Raw genomic sequence first — 23,707 nt, 5'->3', positions numbered from 1 at the left:
TTGACATCCTTAAATGCCCTGCCAGCTCCGGGTCTGACACACCGCATCCACAGTTTATGACCTAGTCAAGCTGAAGGGCAAAAGCAAACGAAGGCCGGAAAAATCAAGGTTTAAAACCCAACGTCACGCCAAGACAGACCACAGCCTTATTTAAGCAAAGTGAAGAAAAAACACAATCAATACGGGCATGAAACCCTGAAATCCCACGACACACGGATGCTGAATCGGAGAGGCATTGTCCCGTAGGGTTGGCCTATATTCTGATGCTACGGTAGAGCGGCGACGTCTCGGGATAGCGCTGCTATCTTGAGCAAGGGAGAGGAGAGAACACCAGGGTAAAAAATAAAGCTGTCTAGCTTCTGGGTCACCGCGCAAAAAAGAAAACACTTTCTTTTCACGAAACGGCTGAATATTAGCACCGTTTACACGGATAAATCGAGTCTCCCACATGACAAACTGCGTCAGGAGGTTAAATATTGTTATGCTTTTATTATAACTGCATGTTTATGCATCCTGCTAAACATCTTAGACAGAAAAAATAAAGGTTTGGGACAAATTGAGGGTGAGCAAATGGATTTTTTGTTCATCTTTTGCTTTAGAAACAAGCATCTGATTTTGTGTTGGAAACGAACACAAAGAGACACATTGTGAGATGCAGTCATGCACACACCAGCACCATACAAACACACAGTACACTGCTATCCTGGGTCACACAGACCCGAGTACGACCTTCCAGGACGCTGATCTCAAATTAAATTGAGCGTTCAACACGGCTATTAGCGTTCATTAATTAATCTCTTCTGAAATAATGAGCTTTAGCGTGCGCTCAGTGGCCATCACTCGATTGACGTCTGAGTGGCAGCGAGTGTGAAATTAGCCCGATGTCACCCGGCTAAACCTCGCTGAGTCCGGAGATAATTGACGGAGGAGTTGAGATGGACACCGGCACCGACTGGAGGTCGTCAGCTAAAATGCGCGAGTCGGGTTAGCCTTTAAAACCCAGCATTTCTCTCATGCTTTCCCAATGCACAACCACCATACAATGAAAACAATCCATCCTAATCCTCAAAAAGTCTAAACACTCAAAAATCTGAGCACTGTGATGTCATAATCCTCATGGCTCCACCCACGACCACTGACGGACAGTCCCGTATTAGCATATTTCTGCCCTCAGCCATTCGAGTTGCTCATTACCATTTAAAGAGACATGCACCGGAACGGGTCGCTGTGAACACAGCCGTTTATGAGGAGGTAAAACGGGTGTTGTTTTACACAACCATTGAGGAATTTTAACCAAAGTATGTTACAAACTTTACATGAAGACCCTAAAGAATCATACCAACTTGTGGAAAATGGGCATCCGATGACCCCTTTCAGAAAATATCACAAAACTGTTGGATTGTTGGATTCATTCCCAATGTTAGACCTGAAAAATCTAGCTTTTTTATCAAGAAATTATGCTAATATATATATATATGAAGAGTTCAGATGCAAAAGCCTCTAAGTGCCATTTGAAATTTTCTTCTAGAATGATCATTTTTATCAAGCTTGTATTCAAGTTCAGTAATTTCACTTAAATGACAATTAATAGGTAATCTTTATTGCAATTTAAGTGAAATTACTGAACTTAAACATACAAGCTTGATAAAAATGATCATTCTAGAAAAAAATTTCAAATGGTACTTACAGGCTTTTGCATCTGAACTCTTCATATATATATATATATATATATATATATATATATATATTTGGGCGGGACATGATTTTATCTATTCGGAATTGATTGGAAACAGAAGTTTAGATGAAAAACAATGTCTATATATGGTCAATCAAGGGGATTGGTTGAAAATGAGAGGGATTTGTGATGTTTGCTTCAGATTATTACGAAGACAAACATTTTTCTTCATAATAATGTGAATAATTTCAAATAAGACCAGGAGCATCTGATAATAATAGAAAATAAGCCATTTCGATTTCATGACTTCAATTACCTTATCTCTAAATACTATATTAAGATATTATATATCAATACTATTAATCAATAATAGAAACTATATTACTATATATACAGTATAGCAATCGTAATATATTGATACTATCATTGATACGTTTAAAAAATGAAATTCGATGAAAATTGATTTCGTTTTAATTTGAGTTAAAGTTCCATTTTGTTGTGCATAATGCGTTTTTATTATGAATAATATTTACACACTTTTTTTGCACAATTTCAGGGGGATATTTGTATTTCATTACACGTTTAATGTTCGTTAAGTCTTCATTAATACCATCATATAATAACCTGCCCTGAAGGCCTCAATTGCTGACCTACTTTGCATCCCTAAAAAAAACAAACAGGTAAAGATGCATTCTGGGGATTTTTAGGCATCTTGGCTCTGGAAATCAATGTCAGAAGGAAGAAAGCGGGCCTCTAGGACACATTCAGCTAAATTTTCCCCATCTTGGTTGCTGTCAGGACAACATTATCTCACTGACCCAGTTAAGTGCTTGACATTTAGAGCTATTTCCGATGGTGTGTTTTGTTCTGACAAAACTTAATGATAAACTGTCAAAGTCGTGTCTCTTACTGACAAAAACTGGCATCGTTCTCAATCTAATGGGAGGCCACCGGGGGCGCGTGTACGCCGAGCCCCGTGACGGCGTGTGTTAAGCTGTGACTCGTGACGAATGAGTGTTTCATCTCCGTCCAGCGCTTGACGGGACTGTTTACTCCGTCTCGTCGAGATGCGTGGGATTACCGGACCCCTGCCGAAGCGGCGGAGGACAACATAATTCATTTCTGACTGAGAGCGACCGCCCGCTCCCCACAAGGAGATGTTTCATGTTTCATACGCAACAGGGTAAGACAAATCGGACGGCACACATAAATCTTGCATATCTCCACATTAGCGATGCATAGCAGGATATCAGACAATTCAGTTCAAATACTTGCCTTGGGTTAGTGTTTGAGCAGAATTAATGAGACAGAATGGCAAAACAACCAGAGATGAATGGAGCTCAAAGAAGCGGGTGAGGATTAGGAGAACGGATGACACAAAGGGATCCCTGCAAAGCATTACCTGTTTAAAACAGGGTGGACAAGTTTCCCACAATTCAGGCTAGAAAACAGAAAAAAAAGGAAAGAAGATGAACTGAAAGCATAATCATTTTGAGTTTGAAACAACTCAGAAGCTAAATAAAGTTCACCAGGAACTCATTGAATGGAAAATCCAGTTAAAACCAGATTCGGATGACGGACTGGTTTTGCTGTAGGTGGTCGTTAAGCTGGTAAAACAGATGATCACCTTCAGCTGATATGACTTGGATTTTCCTAATAAAAGGAGAAATAATCTAAATAGGAAGGAGTGAAGGTTGTGGAATAAATTATAATGGAGCAGAAACGCTAGCCTCAAGATACCGGACTCTCCCTAATGACACTAATTATGTCCTGTTTAATTACACGGACACTGACGTATAGCTTTGGCACTGAAGTTTCCTCCTAAAAACCCACGTCACGTGACGGGCCAGACTCGTCTCAGCTGGACTTCTGGCTGTTCACAAGTTGCTGACGGCGTCTCGATCTGTCAGACATCAACCTTCAGATAAACTAGCCGTGTAAAACTGCAGGAGAACACGCTAATGCATGCAGCATCGTTTCTAATACTGACTTACTCACAAAAATACAACAATGCATTATAAAAATGCTAATTATTATTATTATTATTTTAAATAAAACAGTATATTAAAAAGTAAATCATTTCATTTCAAAATGTATTGCGTGAAAGTGATTTATTTATTTATTTTTTATTTTATTTACAATGACGTTTTTATTGCGTGTTATTTCCAACCAACGTGTAATAATTGTTTGAATCAAGCGAAAAGTGTTTATATTATTCAATACTTTGTTTTTTTTTCAGAAAAAAAGTCATTTTATACAAATAGTGTGTCAAAATCACATAATGCTATTAAACATACTACATAATTTGACATGTCAAGGATCTTTTTATTTTTAGTTTTTTAAGAAAACGAACGACAATATGCATCCTTTGATAAACACTGTTGGACTAATATTAAATATTCAAAAAAAGTATTTTGTAATAAAGTAGTGATCAAACAATTTTGATTAAAAATCACTGTACCAAATAAATCTTAAAATCTATCATTTATATTTTATAATTTGGGCATTTTAGGGAAATATATATATATATATATATATGACAAAGTAGGCATAAATGTAGTTGAAGAAACACAGATATGACTCCATGGTTAATTGTTTCAGTAATGGAGGGCGTCTGAAGCTTTAGTCAGGGAGTGCTATTATGGCACACACCAGCCTCATATATCAACGGAGCGGCACAAAAATGAGGAAATATGAGGAGGGTGAAGAAATGACTGCGAATTAATGAGATTCCAGCGTGATGATGAGAAACGAGGACACTTCAGGCCGAACGCCGCAGTCGTATAGTCGCGTGTAGTAGAAGTGACCGCGTCTTGTTCGCGTACCGAGGGTTGTGTGACCAACTGACCAACAGAAGGTAAAACAGATCATGGCTGTGTGTGATTCTCGTTTAGGGCGAGAGGAAACCAGCAGAATAGAGTCGTGGGCTTCCATAACCCTGTTATCATCAAGGCAAAATTTATATTCAATTCAATATCCATCTTTATTTAATTGCCATTATTGTCCATAAAGACTAAAATGAGAGTTTTGGATGGATGGATGGATAAATGGATGGATGCATAGATAGATTAGATATAGATATAGATATAGATATAGATATAGATAGATAGATAGATAGATAGATAGATAGATAGATAGATAGATAGATCGATAGATAGATAGATAGATAGATAGATAGATAGATAGAATTGAAATGCTCATTAGCATACCTAAAACAACTGATTTTTTACACTTTTCTGATTTTTATTGCAAAAACGCCAACAATTTTCTCTCAAAATCTTGTTGCAAGCAACAAACCAATCAACAAAACCACACATCTTGATCTCTACGATATTTTGCAGTAACCGCAAAGCAAGAGCAAGGTCTCGGAGTGAAGACTTGAGTGAACATCCGCTCTGAGATTTCACAAACGCACCTTAAAGTGCGACTTTATCGCGTTGTCGAAAACCGCTCTGGGTGTAAATCTCATTAGCATGGACTAAAAAAGCAAGATGGAGGTGATAATTGAAACAGGTAGAAAACGGATCCTGCAATCAGCAGCGAAGCAAAAGCAGGCACTACTTCTCTCATTAGTTTGCAGTGCTATGTTCACTCTACTCTGAAAAACACTAAAAACAGGACCGATACTGCTTACTAAAGGATTAATTCACACCAAAATGAAAGTGCTATCATCATTTACTCAACCATCATGCTGTTTCAAACCTGTATGATGTTCTTTCCTCCATAGAAAACAGAAGATGTTTAGCGTTCATGCTTCTCCTTCAAACACTTAAAATTGGTAACACTTTACAATAAGGTTTCGATGTATTGACTAACATGAATTACATTGAGAAAAACATTTGTTACAGTATTTATTCATCTTTGTTAATGTTAGTTAATGAAAAATACACTCGTTCATTGTTTGTTCACAGTGCATTAGCTAATGTTAATAAATTCAATTTTTGATGTTAATAATGCATTAGTAAATAACATCAAGAAAGATAAATAAATGCTGTAGAAGTATTGTTCATTCTTAGTTCATGCTTACTATAGTAGTTAACTAATTATTGTAAAGTGTTACCCTGAAAATAAATGGATAAAACACAATAAAAGTAGAGTGCATGACTTTTTAGGACCATTTACATAGTATTTTTATTACTATTATTATGATATTCATTGTAATGTTATTTATTTTATTTTGAAATATTTTTTATTATTTTTTAATTATTTTATTTAATTAAAAAATTAAATTTTATTTTTTAAAATTTAAAATTTAATTTAATTTTATTAAGCATTTATTTTATTTTGAACTTGTATTTGTATTAGTTTCTTCAATATTAATTTTATTGTTTAATTTAATTATATCAATATTAATTAACATTACATACTTCATTTTTAAATATGAATGTAGTCTTCAATATTTTATTTAGCTTTAACTTATTTTAATTTCAATGTATGCAGATTTTCACTTGTTCTTCTTTTACATTTATTTTTTCATCCAATAATGAATGCATTTAATTTGTCAAAAAATGTCAGTATTATTTCAATTGACAAAAATCATTTTTAATAGTTTTAGATGAAGTTTTAGTACACCGCCGCCTGTAATACAGTGCATACGGACTACTTTCATTGTGCTTTTGTGATTTCTTCTAATCTTTTGAGGTTGTGGATGTCTGTTGTGTGAAAAAGGAGCAGAAACACCTGCTTTTGTGTCCACAGACCAAAGAAAGTCAAACAAGTGTGAAACAACACGAGAGTGAACATTGTGCCGCACGTCTTCATCAGATTTGCATCACAAACGCTTCTTTCCACGGCAGATTCAGTCTCTGCCATCATCTCTTCAGAGCGAGAGGATTTGAAGTTTATCGACGGCAGCGTTTAGTTGGTATCTGCGAATGGAGATTAAACCCGTCGTCTGTGGCGTATGCTGGATAAACGGCGGCGGAGGGAAGTGTTGACTTTGCTAGAGGACGCAGGAGAGAGAAGGAAAGAGAAAGAGAGCAAGATAAAGACTAGAGATGAGTTTGACAGCGCTAAGGCTCTCGGCTCGTTCGGCTGAACACAATTATCAGGAGAGCAGCTCGCGTTGGACAGGAGAGGTGAGCTGTGAAGAAGAAGAGGAGGAGGAGGAAGAGAGCAACACTCCCACTGCATTTCCCTCAGACTAAAGCCATGACTTCACTACCTGTCGTCTCCTAAACAACATCATTTTCTCAGCTCTTCATTAATTGCTGGCCTGTTAATTGGTAGTGGCTTTGTGTGAAAATGTGTGGGTGTGTTGAGTATTTAGTGGCTCGTTCTTTTAAACCACACACAAAAAGTAACACTGATATCCATTAGCAGACGACCTGAGAAAAGCAATGCTTTTGGGTGAATCTCAAAAAAAAAAAAACGTAAAGGTTTTACCACAAATACTTTTGCACACACACACAATTTATTCTGGGCATATCTGTATGTGATTCAATCAACATCTAATGGAATATACATTGGTTAGAAATAAAACACACTTGGTTCGAAATAAAAACTCTCCTGTTCGAACTCGTTCATCAAAATGAACGAATCTTTTTTCGAGTCAGTTCGTTCTTTGAATGATGCAAATGAGTACAAAAAAGATTTGTTTATTTTGATGAACAGGAGAGTCACGAACGTGGATCACAGAATAGAGCAAGGCGAGCATTTGAGCTTATAAAACTTAAACTTTGTTATTTATTTATTAAATGAGCGATCGTTTCGCTAGATAAGACCCTTATTCATCGTCTGGAATCGTTTAAAGCCCTTTGAAGCTGCACTGAAACTCTCATTTGGACCTTGAACCGTTTGGTTCCCATTGAAGTCCATTATATGGAGAAAAATCCTGGAATGTTTTCATCAAAAACCTTAATTTATTTTCGACTGAAGAAAGAAAGACGTGGACATCTTGGATGACATGGGGGTGAGTAAATTATCAGGAAAAGTTTTTTTAAAAGTGAACTACTCCTCATCCAGCGAGCCGAACTCTGACGTCATTCGAACCCGGGTGCTAGTGTGAAAGCGCCCTTAAAAAATCCAATTAACCAACATTCAACTAAATGAACGTCCTTCTCCTCTGTGATATAACAGTAGGGGAGTACATTATCCAACATGATGAATGTGATTGTTGTGTGAACTGCAGACAAAGCGCTCTGTTTCTGACTCAATGCTGCAGGAAACTGTGAAGAGCCAGTGGAGGGAGAGAAAGAAGTGACTCACTGTTCGTTGACGACAAAGATGCAGTTGTCTTGCGAGGGAACGCCTGTGACGGGATGCTTGCAGGTCACCTTTCGCTCATTGTGACTGTAGGAGAGAAAAGAAACAGAAATTGTGGGAATTAGAGACATGTAAGACTGATGTTCACACTTTGACACTCGATAAGGAGCCGTTGATAAGTGAAAGTATTGATCTCTACCAATGTGATTTACATGCTGGCCTGCTGGATACCGCTGGGATGCGGAGAAAATTATGGTATGGTGTGGTATGAAAACTGTATTTTTCAATCGGCTTATCTGTATTTATTTATTTATTTTGCAAAGCAACTGGTCGACACATGGAGGTTGTTTAAGCAAAGTCAAAATGTATCTTACAAACTGAGGTGTCATGAGAAAATATTGGCTACTACTAGTATTTTTGGTTTACACACTTAAGTTTAAAACATAGATAAAAATACTTAATTAATTAATTAAAAAATAAATAAAATACAAACAAAAGTGGGATAAATGTGTATTATTCTGTGATTTAAAAAAACAAAATAAAACTAAACTGATATACACGTATATGTAATACATTTGGAAATCAAGAGAAAAATTATTAATACTGTGATATCCAATTTGTCATACTGCCCATCAACAGTAATTATTTACAATATGTAAATAAATAAAATTATTTAAATAAAATATAAATTATATGATATATATATATATATTGTGATCAAAAACTTTTTTAAGGAATAAAATATTATAAAAAAAAATAAATGTGATACATGATTCATACAGTAATTAAAAGAAAATTATAAATATACATTTTAAAAATATATATTTTATGAAATATTATTTATATACACAGCATATTTATAAAACGTATTATATATATATATATATATATATATGAATTGCTTGTTGTTTTGCTCAGTTGCAAGTCACTTTGAATACAAGCATCCGCTAAATGAATACATGTAAATAGTTATCATTATAACTATAAAGTATAACCCAACTAGATTGAGTAAAACGGTCCACCAAGATAAGCGTCAGCTCCTCCAGCTGATCGTCCACCTCAACCATCTTTGACCAGTAAGAACCCATGTAAAACCAGTCTACCTTTAGAGCTCTTCGTCAAATATGATGTAACCCAGATGAAAACCAGAAGACATCTACCCAAAAATCTCCTCAGCAACATCCTCCTGCATAAACACACACACACTCAGAAATCTACACACCTTGAGCGAGGGGTGGTGCAGAATTTCAACATGTCTCTGTCTCCCCTCTCTCTCTCTCTATACTCAAGCATGTAGTCAGTCACCGCTGCTGCTTTCCTCAGTCACACGCCCCGATCACAAGAGCATGAGACACACACCGCCCCGTCTCTCCTCTCCACCCTCTTCCTCTCTGCCATGAGGCGCCGACGTCTCAATAAATACAATTACCAGCGCAGTCACACGCAGACAGAGGAGGCCGTTCACACAAGAGAAAGGCCGTTTAGCAGTGATAAACACACACAACGGGCTCTTCTCTCACATGGAGAAGTCACATGTGGACAGACTGAGGCATGCTGGTAATAACAAATCAAGGTTGAGGAGAACTTCACAAAACATTCACACAGAAGTTCACAAAACACTGCATAAAGCATTTCCAAACAAATTTAGCATAACGGATAAGTGCAAAACCCAAGTAGTCGGACATGAGACGGGATTTTCTAACTGAACAACACGAGTTTGGAGCCATTTCGCCATCCAGGAGCTATGAAGCCGCCTCTCAGCACTAAATTTAGTTATTTTTTACTGCTTATTGCGCTTAGAAAGTGCCAAATACACAAAAAAATGATGTCAAAATGCTCAGCATTGTGACATGCAAAAACATGCAGTTATGTTTAAGAAAACATGTGTAACTGTATAATGGATCTGTGCGTCATGTCTTAAAGTGACAGTAGCTTAATATACCGACTGCCAAATTAAGAGATAATATATAAAAAAATATCAATATGGGAGTTTTCCCCCACGTGGCCAATGAAAATGCTTGTAATTTTGGAAAACCACTAGACACAGTGGTTGGTGAGCATAAAAAGCTAATATCAAGCCCTTTTATTATAAATATATGAAGAGTTCAGATGCAAAAGCCTCTAAATGCCATTTGAAATTTTCTTCTTTAATGATTTTTTTCAAACTTGTATATTTAAAGTTCAAGTTTGATAAAAATCATCATTAAAGAAGAAAATTTCAAATGGCATTTAGAGGCTTTTGCATCTGAACTCTTCATATATATATATATAATATAATATTTTATTGTATTGTTTTAAATTGTAAAGCCTATTTTTTCATTAAAATATGTATGCATCATGGTGATATTTGTTACACTGCCTTCATGCTAATAAAAATTTAAATTAAAAAAATAATATGTACATTAAATTTTAGTAGTATACATCTTTTTTGCATTACGGTAATGACAATTTTGGACGAAAATCTGCTTAAAATCATTTCTCAATGCAGAAATATATATAATCAAAAATAATCATGGTTGATGCCCACACATGCCCACTGAGCAATTGGATGCATGATGGATTGAAAAGCGGTTGTTAAAGTGATTATCATCTTTCCAGAGTGAGTGTTGCCTTGGCAACAATAAATGAACCAGTACACAGCACAGAACAGTCCCGAACGGTTTCAGCAACCAAAGTTTGAGTCGATTGAGTCAATCATTTCGCTCTCAGTGGGTTTCAATTGAATAGATTTCAAGATAACAAGCGTAAAACGACACAGAAGACCTAAGGATCTAGTCCAAGGTGAACGAGGGACAATCAATATGTTACTGTTACTTAGACTTTAGGACAAAAAAGCTTTAAAAAGGAGATTAGATTAAGATGATAATCATAATCCTGCTTCCGATCGGCTACTGGTAAAGGAAACAGCTCTAGTTAACACTCCTCACTGTATCAGGAGAGTACATGTGACACGACACCATACATTATGTCACGTTCAGGCCGCCGCGGGGACGTCTTCATGCATACATGCATGGCCGACAGCAGATAAAAATAGCTTGCCGTTCTTCAGAGACTCTCTCTCCGCCACTCAGAGGTGCGTTTGGGCGAGGAAGTCACACTTCACTTAGTTCTGTCACATGTGCAGATCACCCAGGGCTGGTCTACTCCTCTGTGAGGCCTAAAGGGACAGCAGGTGTGCTGGAGAACACACACACACACACACACGTCAAGCTGTGGACGAGGTGTTCGTCCGCCTCTCCGATCTCTGCATGAACGAGAGAGACGACTATGGATGATTGAGGAGCTGTCAAGAAAACACACATCTTCGTGAATCTCCACAACGCTACAGCACTCTTTACAGCTTTTTTAAGGTGTGTTAAACACAGATTGATGACACATAATGTATATGGGTTTATAAACTACAGAAAGCTGCCATTTCAGTCAAAGTAACGGAGACAAGTAAAGACATGGTAAAAACACAAGGTATATATATATATATATATATATATTAGAGCCAGACCGATATATCGGCAGACCGGCATTTTCCAAACTATCGGTATCGGCAGTTATAATGGCCGATAAATGAATATTTCAAAAATAAAATAAAAACGGACGAACCATGTCATGAGTGTTGGAGTTGTATAGTTTGTCCACCAGAGGGCGCTCTACACCGCTCCTGTTGGCAACACTCGTTGAGTTGGTCATTGCTTGAATAACAACTAAAAGATCATCCCCATCAGTTCTCTTAACTCAAATAAGCATGACAAAATTTGTGACTATCATGTCCAGTTTCAAATAAATAAATAAAATATCGGCCGATATATCGGAATATCGGATTTTAAAACCCCAAAATATTTGTATCGGCTTTCAAAATTATCGGTCGGGCTCTAATATCCTTTATAATATCCTTTATCGGTCGGGCTCTAATATATATATATATATATGCAAAAAAGAAAATTTCGCATTGTAATTTTTTTCCCCACTGAACAACTCTGTACACTTTTCGTATTCCTGGGTCAGTTTTTGACCCCATGGAAAGTGAGCTTTACAGTACAGCCACAGTTTACTTCACAAAAAGATGTAACAATTTATTTATATAAAGAAAATGTGTATGTTGATAGTCTTAAGTTGTTTTTTTGTTGTTGTTTTTTTTTTGTCATACCAAAAAACTATGGATTATTTTACAAATTTGATGTACCATCTTTGATGCGATAGGACGGTTAATGCAATAAAACATTTTAAAACGAACTGCAAAAATGAGTAGAGGCATTTTAAGCCTATGATTACTTTCACTTGTAATGTGACATTATTGCTCATTAAAGTTAAGACCAGTTTCGCAACTATAGACAAAATTAATCAAAAGCTATTCGCATTTAGCATTACCACAAGGTGGCGCTGACTCGAAACTGGGCACGGTGCCGATGACGCTTACAAAGTATCATAACATATGTCAATGTGTTCGTAAACTATAGCATTTTGTAAAAAAAAAAATTAAAACGGTGGTCAATATGGGAAAATTATCTATAGTTTAATTTTTAATTTTTGGACATACCGTTCAAAAATAGCTATGTCCACTAGGTGGCACTGTGCCAAAACTGTGCAGGTATGCCAAGGCCATGGATGTCATAACAAAGTTTGGTGTGGAGAAATAGCCTCAGGTCCATTTCGCTTTGAACAGCATGGACACAAATGAAGTGAAACTAGCCTTGTTCTTCAAAGAGATGAGCACTTAATTTGATTAATGGGGTAAAACTAGTAATATTAGTAATGGAGAACATAGAGCGAATGATAGCTCATTTTCTGCTGGGTCATTGTGAAAGCCCGCGGCGCCACAAGGGAAATTGCTGAAAATCACAAGTGCCTGTTTGGGCTTTCACAGAGATACGCTCATGGGATCATTCGACAAACATGGAGCTCATGAATGAGAAGTGCAGAAAACAACACACCGCATTGAAGACGCGTCGCTGTGAATGAGAAGACTGTGGAAATGATAGGACATGTTCACTTAAATCCCTGTTGCACTTACTGCAGATTTGATAGCAATCAGTGATGTCAAGGGAAACTCAGTAATGATTATTTTATTGGAATAAAATCAACAAGCATTTTCCACTGTTCCTTTAGTCTGACGGCAAACAAGCACATTACAAATCACGCTAATTGGTTGTAAACACAATTTGTCAAAGCTCAAGCCACAGGCTAAGAGAGAAAGAGCAAACCGAGAGAGCGATCATGACAGGGAAGTGATAATGCTTTGGGTAATGGGAGTCAATATAAAGTGGGCAAAAAGATAAACATGTTTTCTGTATACACACAAGCAGCTTTTAAGATGATACTGTACATCAGTGACGTAAAATAACGGATGTGGATGCGTCTAAACTAACAAAATGTACATATTACACACTACGACCAACCATAACCATATCACACATTACACTGAAATATTGCAATGAACATGGCAACTACAATTGTTATTTACTCATCATTTGCCAACAGTCAAGAGATTTGTATTTAAAAAATGAATTTGAAAAATGTATAATAGCCACATTTAACCCAATAAAGCCGCAAATTTCGAAGTGCCCTAAACATGATTACAAGCATTTAAGGTTAAGAAAACAAATGATATAGGCATGTTTTATATTATTAGTAATAGACTATTTCCAGATTAATATTTGCATGACCTGACGGATAATCAAGTTTATCCATTTATCAAAAATCATATTCAAATGTGAGTATCAAATATGATCATAAGGCTTTTGAGGAAGGATCTCTCAATCGCATGTTTTAAAAGTACCTAAGCAATTAAATATCATTTTACTAGAAGATATTATTGGGTAATGGTGGATATTTATATGCATTTTATGCTATTATAAAGATCTCAATGATTTACATAAGCAGATCGTAGTTTTTGGCCATATAAATAACAGCATCTGGGCATATTAATAAAATAAATATTTGATTATATTTTATTTTATTATAATATTTTATTATAAATATTTTATGCATGTATATTTAAGAAAAAATATTATTTATATATAAAATATTTATATTTATATATAATATAAATTATATATACATTTATATACAGTATATACATTAAAATATTTCTTAAATATATACAAGCATGTGTGTGTATTCATATATACATATATATATATATATATATATATATATGAAATAATTATACACAGTGCACCCACATAAATTATTTAAACATAAACTTTTATTTTGGATGCGATTAATCGTGATTAATCGCGATTAATCGTTTGACAGCCCTAATACAGAATAAAATATGAGCTCAATTTTCTCACTATATACTATATGAGCAATAAAAGCCTGATGTATCAAGACATTTAGGTGCATAAACTAAAAAATATATATATTTTACAGACTTATTGCATGTCATACTTATACCAGAGTATAACGAATACTGTGAACACGTCATACAGCATACTAAAACAACATGCATTATCTCAATTAGCAAGTAAAATGACATGAGAGAGTGTCCCTCCAGCCATCAGGATCATTAAATGTCTCAAAACACTGAATAATTGACGTGACCCATCTGCTAAATTTAGTTTCACATTCTCTGAAAGGTTGTTCCGGAAATAAACAATGTTTTCAATGTGTAATGTTTCTCTGGGCATTCAGAAGCTCAGGGAGAAAATGGACAATGAAGCATTTGCTCCCGGTGGAGCGTCTGCCATTCACACACACGACCTTTCTGAAAGGTCAGCATGCCCTCGCGCCCTCCCGTTACCCTCGCTGCTCTCACACCAGTCAGCACACGGATTTCTACAAGAGCCTTTCCTTGACGTGCACACACGCTGATGACTGATGATTTTGGTGTGAGTGTGTGGCATGACGGACCATCATGTGTGCTGTGGTGATTTTCCAAGTGCTGATTATATGAATGCCAAAACTAAGCTAGAAAATCCATACTTTGCTTAGCAGTAGAGCCAGAGCGATATATCAGCAGGCCGATATTAGGCATTTTCCAAACTATCGGTATCGGCAGTTATAATGGCCGACAAATTAATATTTCAAAAATAAAATAAATCAGCTGGTAATAGTTACGTTACGTTGTTACAGTGTAGTTGACTGACTGTCCTTTTAACTTTTGACCATGTGACTGAATAATTTCTTTAATAGCGCGTGACAGTTATAGCAATGAGATGAATCATCTCTCCTTGGCCTGTTATATTAAAAATGTAAATTTTACAATTTGCAGTATGACGTTATCCATTGCTAAATTATGGCTCATCATAGACTAGCTAACCACAAAGCTAGCTAATGCCACTATCATCAGTGGAAGACCGCTAACGTTAACATTAATGTGCTTTGGTTCCTCTGTTCTGTTGCGACAATAAAAGAAACAAGTGTCTTTTTAAAATGCATTATCATATTATTTTAGTTCAAACTCATACATAACTACAAATAACTAATGTTAGGGAAATCTGTTAATGTTTTGTTGCACGTTTCCAAAAAAAATATATATATCGGCCGATGTATCGGAATATCAGATTTTAAAACCGACAAATATTTGTATCGGTATCGGCCTTCAAAATCCTTTATCGGTCGGGCTCTAATTAGCAGTCAACCTATAAAACAATATATTTAACTTCAGTCGTATGGTGTAATCCTGAATGAAACTGGATATTCAACAAGAAAAAAAACTTTACATTTACATTTAGTAATTTAGCAGATGTTTTTATCCAAAGCAACTGAACAAAGCAAGTGCTCAAAATACAAAGTTCAGACATTGCTTAGAGTAGCATAAGCCACACAAGCGAGGATTTAAAGGAAAATGAAAGGAAGGGGTTTTTTTTGGTGTTTTTAAATGTTATGTTAAAGGTATAGCGGAGGATCTTTCCGAATTGTAGAGAAGACCCGCCCTCTCCAATTTTTAAAAAAAATGCACACGGACAAACACAACACTCTTGCTCCCGAGAGGGAACGTCTATTACGCCTTACACAATTATGTTGCAAATTATAAACTAACTCAAAAACATTCATAAAAAAGACAACATGTCAAATGCCCTTCCGTGTTTTATTTACTTATTATACTGATCGATTGAGTGACCGAGGACTCAAGACATGATATGTGCAACCCTGTATCACACGAAATACGTTCTGAGGAAACTATTTTGCAAATCGCAATTACGTTACATGGCAACATATAAGCAGTGCTATTACGTTGGTCCTTAACCTAATATGTCTCATTGTTAATAATACATTATTTTTATACATAGTTGCATATGTAATGGAGAAGTAGCTTGTTGCATTTGTGTAATAATAAACACACAAGGTTTTAGAATATGAACACATGAACACACAAGGTTTTAGAATATTTCAGGGTGATACCATTTATCATTTGGTCAAAAAGCTACTTTAGACAAATTGAGATGTTTACCGTGTCTATGCGGTGCATGACTTGTGCCAGGGATGAGCACGTACGACGGCCTTACGTAAACATATCACCAGAATGATTGACACTTAGGTGGACCAATAGTATAGACTACCCACCCGGAAAAAGAAAATCCTCCGCTATACCTTTAAGTGTTAATGGAAGAGATGAGTTGTATACTTAGGATAGGACTTGTTTTTTCTCCAACTGGAATTGTCTGAATTATGAAAAGTGGGTATTCATACTAGAATGGAGCCAGATTTGATTGCAAGTATGCTAAAGCAAAAGCTATTGGTTAACATTATCCAATATATTGCATTGCTTGACTAGAACGCTTTTACATTACAATTAAAATCACAAAGTAGGGGTGTAACGATATCCTCATGTCACGATTCGATACATATCACGATACGATATTATTGCGATTCTCCAAGACATAAAAAAATGTACTGTTGATTAAAATGCTAACTTTGATATTACATTGTGGGTTTAAATGAATAGGTTTGGAAACCCAAAGACAATAGAGACACCAGAATAACAATATTCATGATTCTGAAGCTGAAAATACCGAGTTATTTTAGACGAATATGCTTGCACGCTTTCACTGACTAGATATATTTAAAATAATGTCAGCCACTTTTTACTGGTCAAGTATCAGACATTTGCCATTATCCGGACCCACAAATATTCCCACGTTGCATTATTATATATTATAATATAACCAATATTATATATAGCAGTTCAATGTAGTACTGACACTAAAACTCTGAAAACCTGAATTTTTTCTCACACAGTCATTTTTATTCTGGGGGGACTATCCACATTCGTATTGTTGCATTTTTGTATTGTGATATATTGTGGCACGATATATTGTTACACCCTTATCATGAAGACAAACGTTATTTGTATTTGAAATACCATGCAATATTTTTAACAATAAGATAGGGAACACATTTTGACATTTACAAGACAGCACATGTCTAAAAATCATGCATCTCCCTAGTTCTCAACCACTATTTAAAAGATAAACCACATTTATATGAGTATATGAATAAAAATGAGCCGCTTCTGCCAGTCTTAAAGCTAATGATGCATTTTAGTTCAGATGAATCATTTCTGAATGAATGAATCTCATCCGGATCTGAAAGCCCAACTCATAATTAATAAATGACTCAATGAAAAGAGTGATGTATGCCACACGTATCAGGCTGTGCTCGTTCATTGTAAAGCGCTCATAATGCCGCACTGTTTGGAGGAGATACTGTATTACCGACCCGCCACAAATGTCAAACTGTTGATAAAATCTTAATTTAAAAGTCTCTGAAGAACAACCAGTGGAGAATAAACGTTCATGGCATTCACATCAGAAACATCACACACTCGGGTGCAGTTTAAGAAAAAATGTCTAAAAAGCGGCAAATCCTGGACAGGCTTATCTTATTAAGAAAAAGGGCCAATATAAGCCGCCCATGTAGAATCTACTGAAGCCGTTTCAACTGTGCAAATGGAAAGAAAAGAGCAAATCCTCTCATTTGTTACTTAATCAGGGAGTAATTCCTTTCGAGAAGTTTGATTACAGAATAAGTGATTGTATATTTCATAAGCCAAGGACAATCTGGGTGTATACGGAGGTAATCATAGCACAGTTTGGTTGTGGCAAAAGAGCAATTGGCACTTATTAAGGCACGTACCATGCAATTACTCAGGTGTAAATGGTGGAAATGAAAGCAGAGGATCTCAAAGGTCCAGTGTGCAGTTCATAAGACCCTTATACATCGCCTGAAGCCCTTTGAACAGTTTGTAGTTTGCACTGAAACTGTCTTTTGGACCTTGAACCGTTTGGTTCCCATTGAAGTCCATTATATGGAGAAAATCCTGGAATGTTTTCATCAAAAACCTTAATTTCTTTTCAACTGAAGAAAGAAAGACATGGACATCTTGGATGACATGGGGGTGAGTAAATTATCAGCAAAAGTCTTTTTAAAAGTGAACAACTCCTTTAAATGAAGATGTGTTTGGATAACTGTACTAGCCAGCATCTCAAATGTTGGTTTGGTCACATTATAAAATGCCTGAATCAAAGTCTGTCATCAAAATGGTTGGGTATAATCACCTCAAAGAAGTCTCATGATTGCGTTCACAGAAACCAACGCAAGATAACGTGAGCCTTTATTTCTTTTCATCTAGACGCTCTCAAGTCATTTGTTAGGAAAAAAGAGCCACAAGTGACCAATTTGTTCTCTTGAACACATGGGAAGGAAACCACGTGCAAATGTTTCATGCGATAATCCAACTTTGGATGGAAAAATAGCAAGTGCAACACTTTTAACTTACCCAGCGGTACTCTCAATGCACTTGTGTTACGGAGTTTCATAAAGCCTCTTTTGTCATTGGTATAACTCAATCAAGTCACCTTGGCTTATATAGTGCTTTATAAAATAGAGATTTCTTTAAGCAGCTTTACAGGGATAAACAGAAAAAAATGATTCAATGATGCAAACAGAGTTCAAATCTGATGTTAAACGGCTCTAAACAGAAAAAAAGAGCCATTGTTCAACGGACGGCAGTTCAGTGTTGATTCAGTTTCATTCAATATTCGTGGAAAACAGTCACGTCTTCATCAGTCTTCCAGCTCTAACAGTCAAATCAATGATATCGCATAATGTTAAGCGTCCCAAATAAAATCCAAACTCAATTGGTGACAGAAATGGAGGGGTTAAAGCGTCCTCTGGCCAAGCGAACCAACAAGGTGTGGTTATGATTCCAGACGGCATCACAAGTCATATTATAAATTGATATTATTCAGAAAAGATTTTTTAAAGTCAAGTCACTTTTTTTAAATAGCGCTTTACACAATACAGATTTAGAGCAGCTTTACAGTGATCAACAGGAGAATAATGATGCAATGATGCAAACTGAGTTTAACTGTGCTGTTGAGCAGATGAACGATTAGTCGACATTGTCGATGACAACGCAAGATTAATATTTTACCATTTTTGTGTCCTGAAGTAAATGTCCCTTTTTCTGTTTCAGTTCTAAGAAAAGCAGTGGTCCTGTTAAACAATGCTTAGAGAGCATTTGTGTGTGATTTAAGTTGGACCGAAATCTGAAAACTTAAAGAGAATGACTCAAAGTTGATTAAAACAACTATTTCAAAAACCGAACTGATTTTCTTTTTTTATATTATAGTAAGAATATGTATAACTCAATGTTTTAACTAATTGAAAAATCTGAATAATCGTTCCAAACTTACTGATTAGTCGGCGAAATAATCGACGATTAGTCGATTAATCGCTCGAATAATCGATAGATTAATCGATTATCAAAATAAGTCACTTCAGTGTTGACTGGTATCATTGGTGTCATTTTTAGTGTTATATCATTAAACATTAGTTTCAAAATAATGCCTGAAGTGAAGAACGTACGTCTATAATCTGCTGAAAAATCTATTGTAAAGCAGCTCAAGTTTGCTGAGGTTTTATTAGCAACACATTTTAAATATTGCATAATGGTGTATAACATGCAAAAAAAACTAAAACACAATTATACTCGTTTTTGTGCTCACTAAGACTGCAAACTACAGTAATATTGTGAAATATGATTAAAACATTATGTGCAACAGAGTTATTTTAAAAACAATTATATGATGTATCGCATGTAATCTTGGTGCAATACGATGTGATTCATCATGTGTTGATTGCACCTGCTCCTGCAATCACCAGCACATTACATCATTAGGACCGTTAGAAAACAGCTTGATGGAGCCGTCAAGTAGTTCCTCTCCTTCGAGCGCAAATTCACAGACCCGCATCCATTGGTGTTGCTAATAGTAACCGCTGCAGATGGCTGTTGTGCCAGCTGTATTCGCACTCCTTTGCCCTAAAAAGCGTGGCAGGAGGAAGTTCGGGAAAAGCAAAACAAGAGGCTCATTTGGAGGCAGATGGGCTGAGAGTGCGGCTCCCGTCGAGATGCTCCAGAAAGCATCGTAATGGAGACAAAACACACAAACTCGAGCGCTGGCTCAGATCAGATAAAGCCACATCGCCCTTAGAAAACGCATCCAACGGTTCGTTTATTCCAGCACACAAACACTGATTAGAGACGCACAATCTGGACACCTGATGAGGGCGATTCCCTTCCCGCTCTGTGATTGGACGACGACATGGAGGACTGTCGGTAAATCTCAATTAAAAGAACAAGATGTTAACGCTGAGGTTTCACCGTCTCCCGGAGGTGGGTGATGGAGTGGCTTGTTAGTCAGTGAAGTTTTGCGACAGCAGATGTGGTGAAGAAAAGGGCCAATTATTCTCTCACAGTAATGGGTTTAAGAGGGGGACGCAGCCCCCGTTAAGAGGGCGGTGTGCTTACAGTGCACAAGCATAAAATAACACATGTCATCTCAGGCGGTGGCAGAAGGGAAAGAAGAATAAAACGCATCGCACGACTTCATTAAAGACTTTTGGTGGTGTCATGACTTCACACCAATGACTATAAAGTTTTAACAATCAAAATAATTCAATGAGAATAGTGGAGTATAATTATGGTCATCGCAAATGTGCAAAACAAACAACTTGGGCAATATGACGTCACGACACAGGTCATGTCATATACGCAAGTTTAGCCATTGCTGGTAACATAAGCACACAAGTAAACCATATTCTGTTTTTGGGATATTTGAATGCAAATAATCGTACTTAAACTGCCTTGGAACTACCTGTACACCTTCCAGCCAATCAGAATCAATTATTCAGACAGACCATGGTATGAATATATATGTGTGTGTGTGTTTAATCTGAGAGGGAGGACACATGGATAAAAAAGGATGACAGGACAAGAAAAAAACCATATTTTGTGTCAGTCTGTTCTGAGGGCCGTGACCTGGATCTCTGCGCATCAATACAGCGACAACTCATTACCGTCACGGAGAAACAAATCGCCAGGAATGGATTCTGAGCCGTGACAACAGTTGCCATCTGGAAGCACAATGAATCACTGATTTTCAGCAGACATTAACAGACAAAAAATACATGACTGAAACTCTTTCAGACACTTTCACAAACTTAAACGAGGAAGCGACTTAGCCCTCGCATCTAAAATCATTACCGCAACGCATGCGATTGCAAATTGAAAATATTTAGGACACTTTTATAGAAGTTATTTGGTGCAAAAATGAAAAGACAAATGGACCCTCTGCTTCCCATTAAAACATGCATTTATATCCACTTTCAGAGCTCTATACATCATCTCTGTGTGTGTGAATGACACAGGCTGACACTCCATTATTTGTCAAAACATATGAAAGTAAAAATAATATGAATAATATTATTATTTATGGGGTTATTTAATATTTAAAATTTAACAATATTATTGATCTGTGTTGTACTACTTTTGATGTTATCACTGTGAAGCTGCTTTGATACAATCTGTATTGTGAAAAGCGCTATATAAATAAATGTGACTTGACTTGACTTATTTATAATATTTATAATAGTAATATTTACAGTAGAGATGGCGGATGTGATGGTAAGACCATTGGGTTATTAGTATGTTTCTGTGGAAATGCATGAGTGCTGCCCTATGAAGTATTCTTGCTAATGCGTCGCACTGTTAAAATTTGTTTAATCATCAATATTTGCATTAAAAATAGCTAAAAGCCTTAAAACTTGATAAATTTACTTGATGCAAAATGTTGTCTTTATATATATATATATATATATATATATATATATATATACATATATAAAGAATTATCGCTATTGTTTTACATGGTAAATGACCAAAAGTCAACATGAAATGGCATTTGCAACCTCAAAGAAAAAGGACATTTTCAGGAAAAAAAAAACATACAACATAAATTGATTGAACTCTTAATTCTTTGGAATAACATGCACTAAAATTATTAAATTAAAATGATCAAGATGTATTAAGAAATTCTAATTTCATGTGGACTGCATGCAGGATATCATCTTCACTGTGGAAATAAATCTGCAGCTTTAAGTCCTGTGGGACAGAAGGTTTACAGACGGGCAGAACTTTTAAAGACAGATGGTATTGTAAGTGCTTGACCTGGATTGATCTGAACACGTGGCATGCACACAGATGGGCGTATCTGGTTGCACACTCAAGCCCAAAAATCATATGGTGTGGTTAGGGTCATGTTTCTCTGAGTCTTCGCAACGGACGTCTCTTTGAAGATCATAACAGAAGTACGTGTGTTTCAGTATTAAAGCAGAGGGACAGACAGGACAGAAGTGAATCATGGGACACAGCGAACGCCTGTGGGAATGACGTGTGTGTGATGGAGGTCATTTGTTCACAGTGAAACGGCTCCTGTTTCTCTAAGCGCACATCTGTGTTCAGCAGCTGTAACTAAAGCTCGCCTGCAGCCCATGTGTGAGTGTGTGACACAGGTTATACGGGACACACTCGCATGTGACACTTAGTTTGCCTGAAAATGCAACACAGGACTTTGAGACTACAAAAATGACCACAGATGTGTTAAAAAAGACAGTAAAGATCAATCCTGCATTTTGCAGCTAAAGTGTAGTCATTGCTCATGAATATTAATAACTCGATCAGACGTTGACTGGCAGACGTTGTGCACTAATCAGCTGGTGAATTAAACAATCTGCTGAAATCTTGGCTCATGAATATTTAATAAGTAGCTTGACTGGATGCTCCCAAAAGGCTACCAGGCAACATCTGCACAACCCAAGTAATATTTCACACATCATGCCTTTGTTTCACATGCAGGATGTGTAGTTTCATTAAACCGAATGGAGCTGTTTTTAACTTGATATACCAAAACCCGATGTTGTAAATGGCGATCAAAGCTGTTCATGCATAATTCCTGCTCCAACTTCACTAAACGTACAGCAACACGGCAACAGAAATTATATTTTACACAAGTTGCGATTGTTAGTTTTGCAGTTTCGATTGAATGCACTGAATAAAAAAAAATAAAAATAAAAAAGTTCTACCACTTTTTATCTCACAATTGCAAAATACGAAGTCAGAATTGTGAGAAATAAAGTCGCAATTGCGAGATATAAAATCGCAATTCTGAGAAATAAAGTCACAATTGCGAGATATAAAGTTGCAATTCTGAGAAATAAAGTTGCAATTGGGAGAAAAAAAAGAATTGATCTTTTTTATCTCACAATTCGGACTTTTTTCCTCACGATTGGGAGGATTTACATCTCGCAATTTTGACTTTATAACACATAACTGCGAGGTTCTTAGGCCAATTGTAAGAATAGTTTATAGCTCACAATTCTGACTTTATATCACGCAATTGCGAATTTATATCAATCAATTCTGACTTTATATCATGCATTTCTGAATTTATATCTCGCAATTCTGACTTAGAATTGTGAGATACAGTACAAAGTCAGAATTGCGTGATATAAAGTCACAATTGCGAGATATAGTCACAATTGCGAGAT

General features: G+C 36.2%; 1 protein-coding gene across 21 annotated transcripts in view; it reads right to left on the bottom strand.

Annotated features, from left to right (window-relative positions):
- Positions 1 to 23,707, bottom strand: part of plekha5 (pleckstrin homology domain containing A5) — a 136,726-nt gene that overhangs the window by 41,104 nt on the left and 71,915 nt on the right. For all 21 annotated transcript variants that reach the window (XM_039660645.2, XM_039660646.2, XM_039660653.2 and 18 more), the window contains one exon: positions 7,883 to 7,966. In XM_039660645.2, coding sequence (XP_039516579.2) covers positions 7,883 to 7,966 — 84 coding nt within the window. The remainder of the gene's footprint in view (positions 1 to 7,882; positions 7,967 to 23,707) is intronic.

This window comes from Pimephales promelas, chromosome 24 (assembly GCF_988280905.1).
Source record: "Pimephales promelas chromosome 24, fPimPro1.hap1.1, whole genome shotgun sequence".
NCBI classification, from domain to species: Eukaryota; Metazoa; Chordata; class Actinopteri; order Cypriniformes; family Leuciscidae; genus Pimephales; species Pimephales promelas.
Note: the sequence above shows the minus strand (reverse complement) of the source record. Positions and strands in the feature narration are given on the sequence as shown.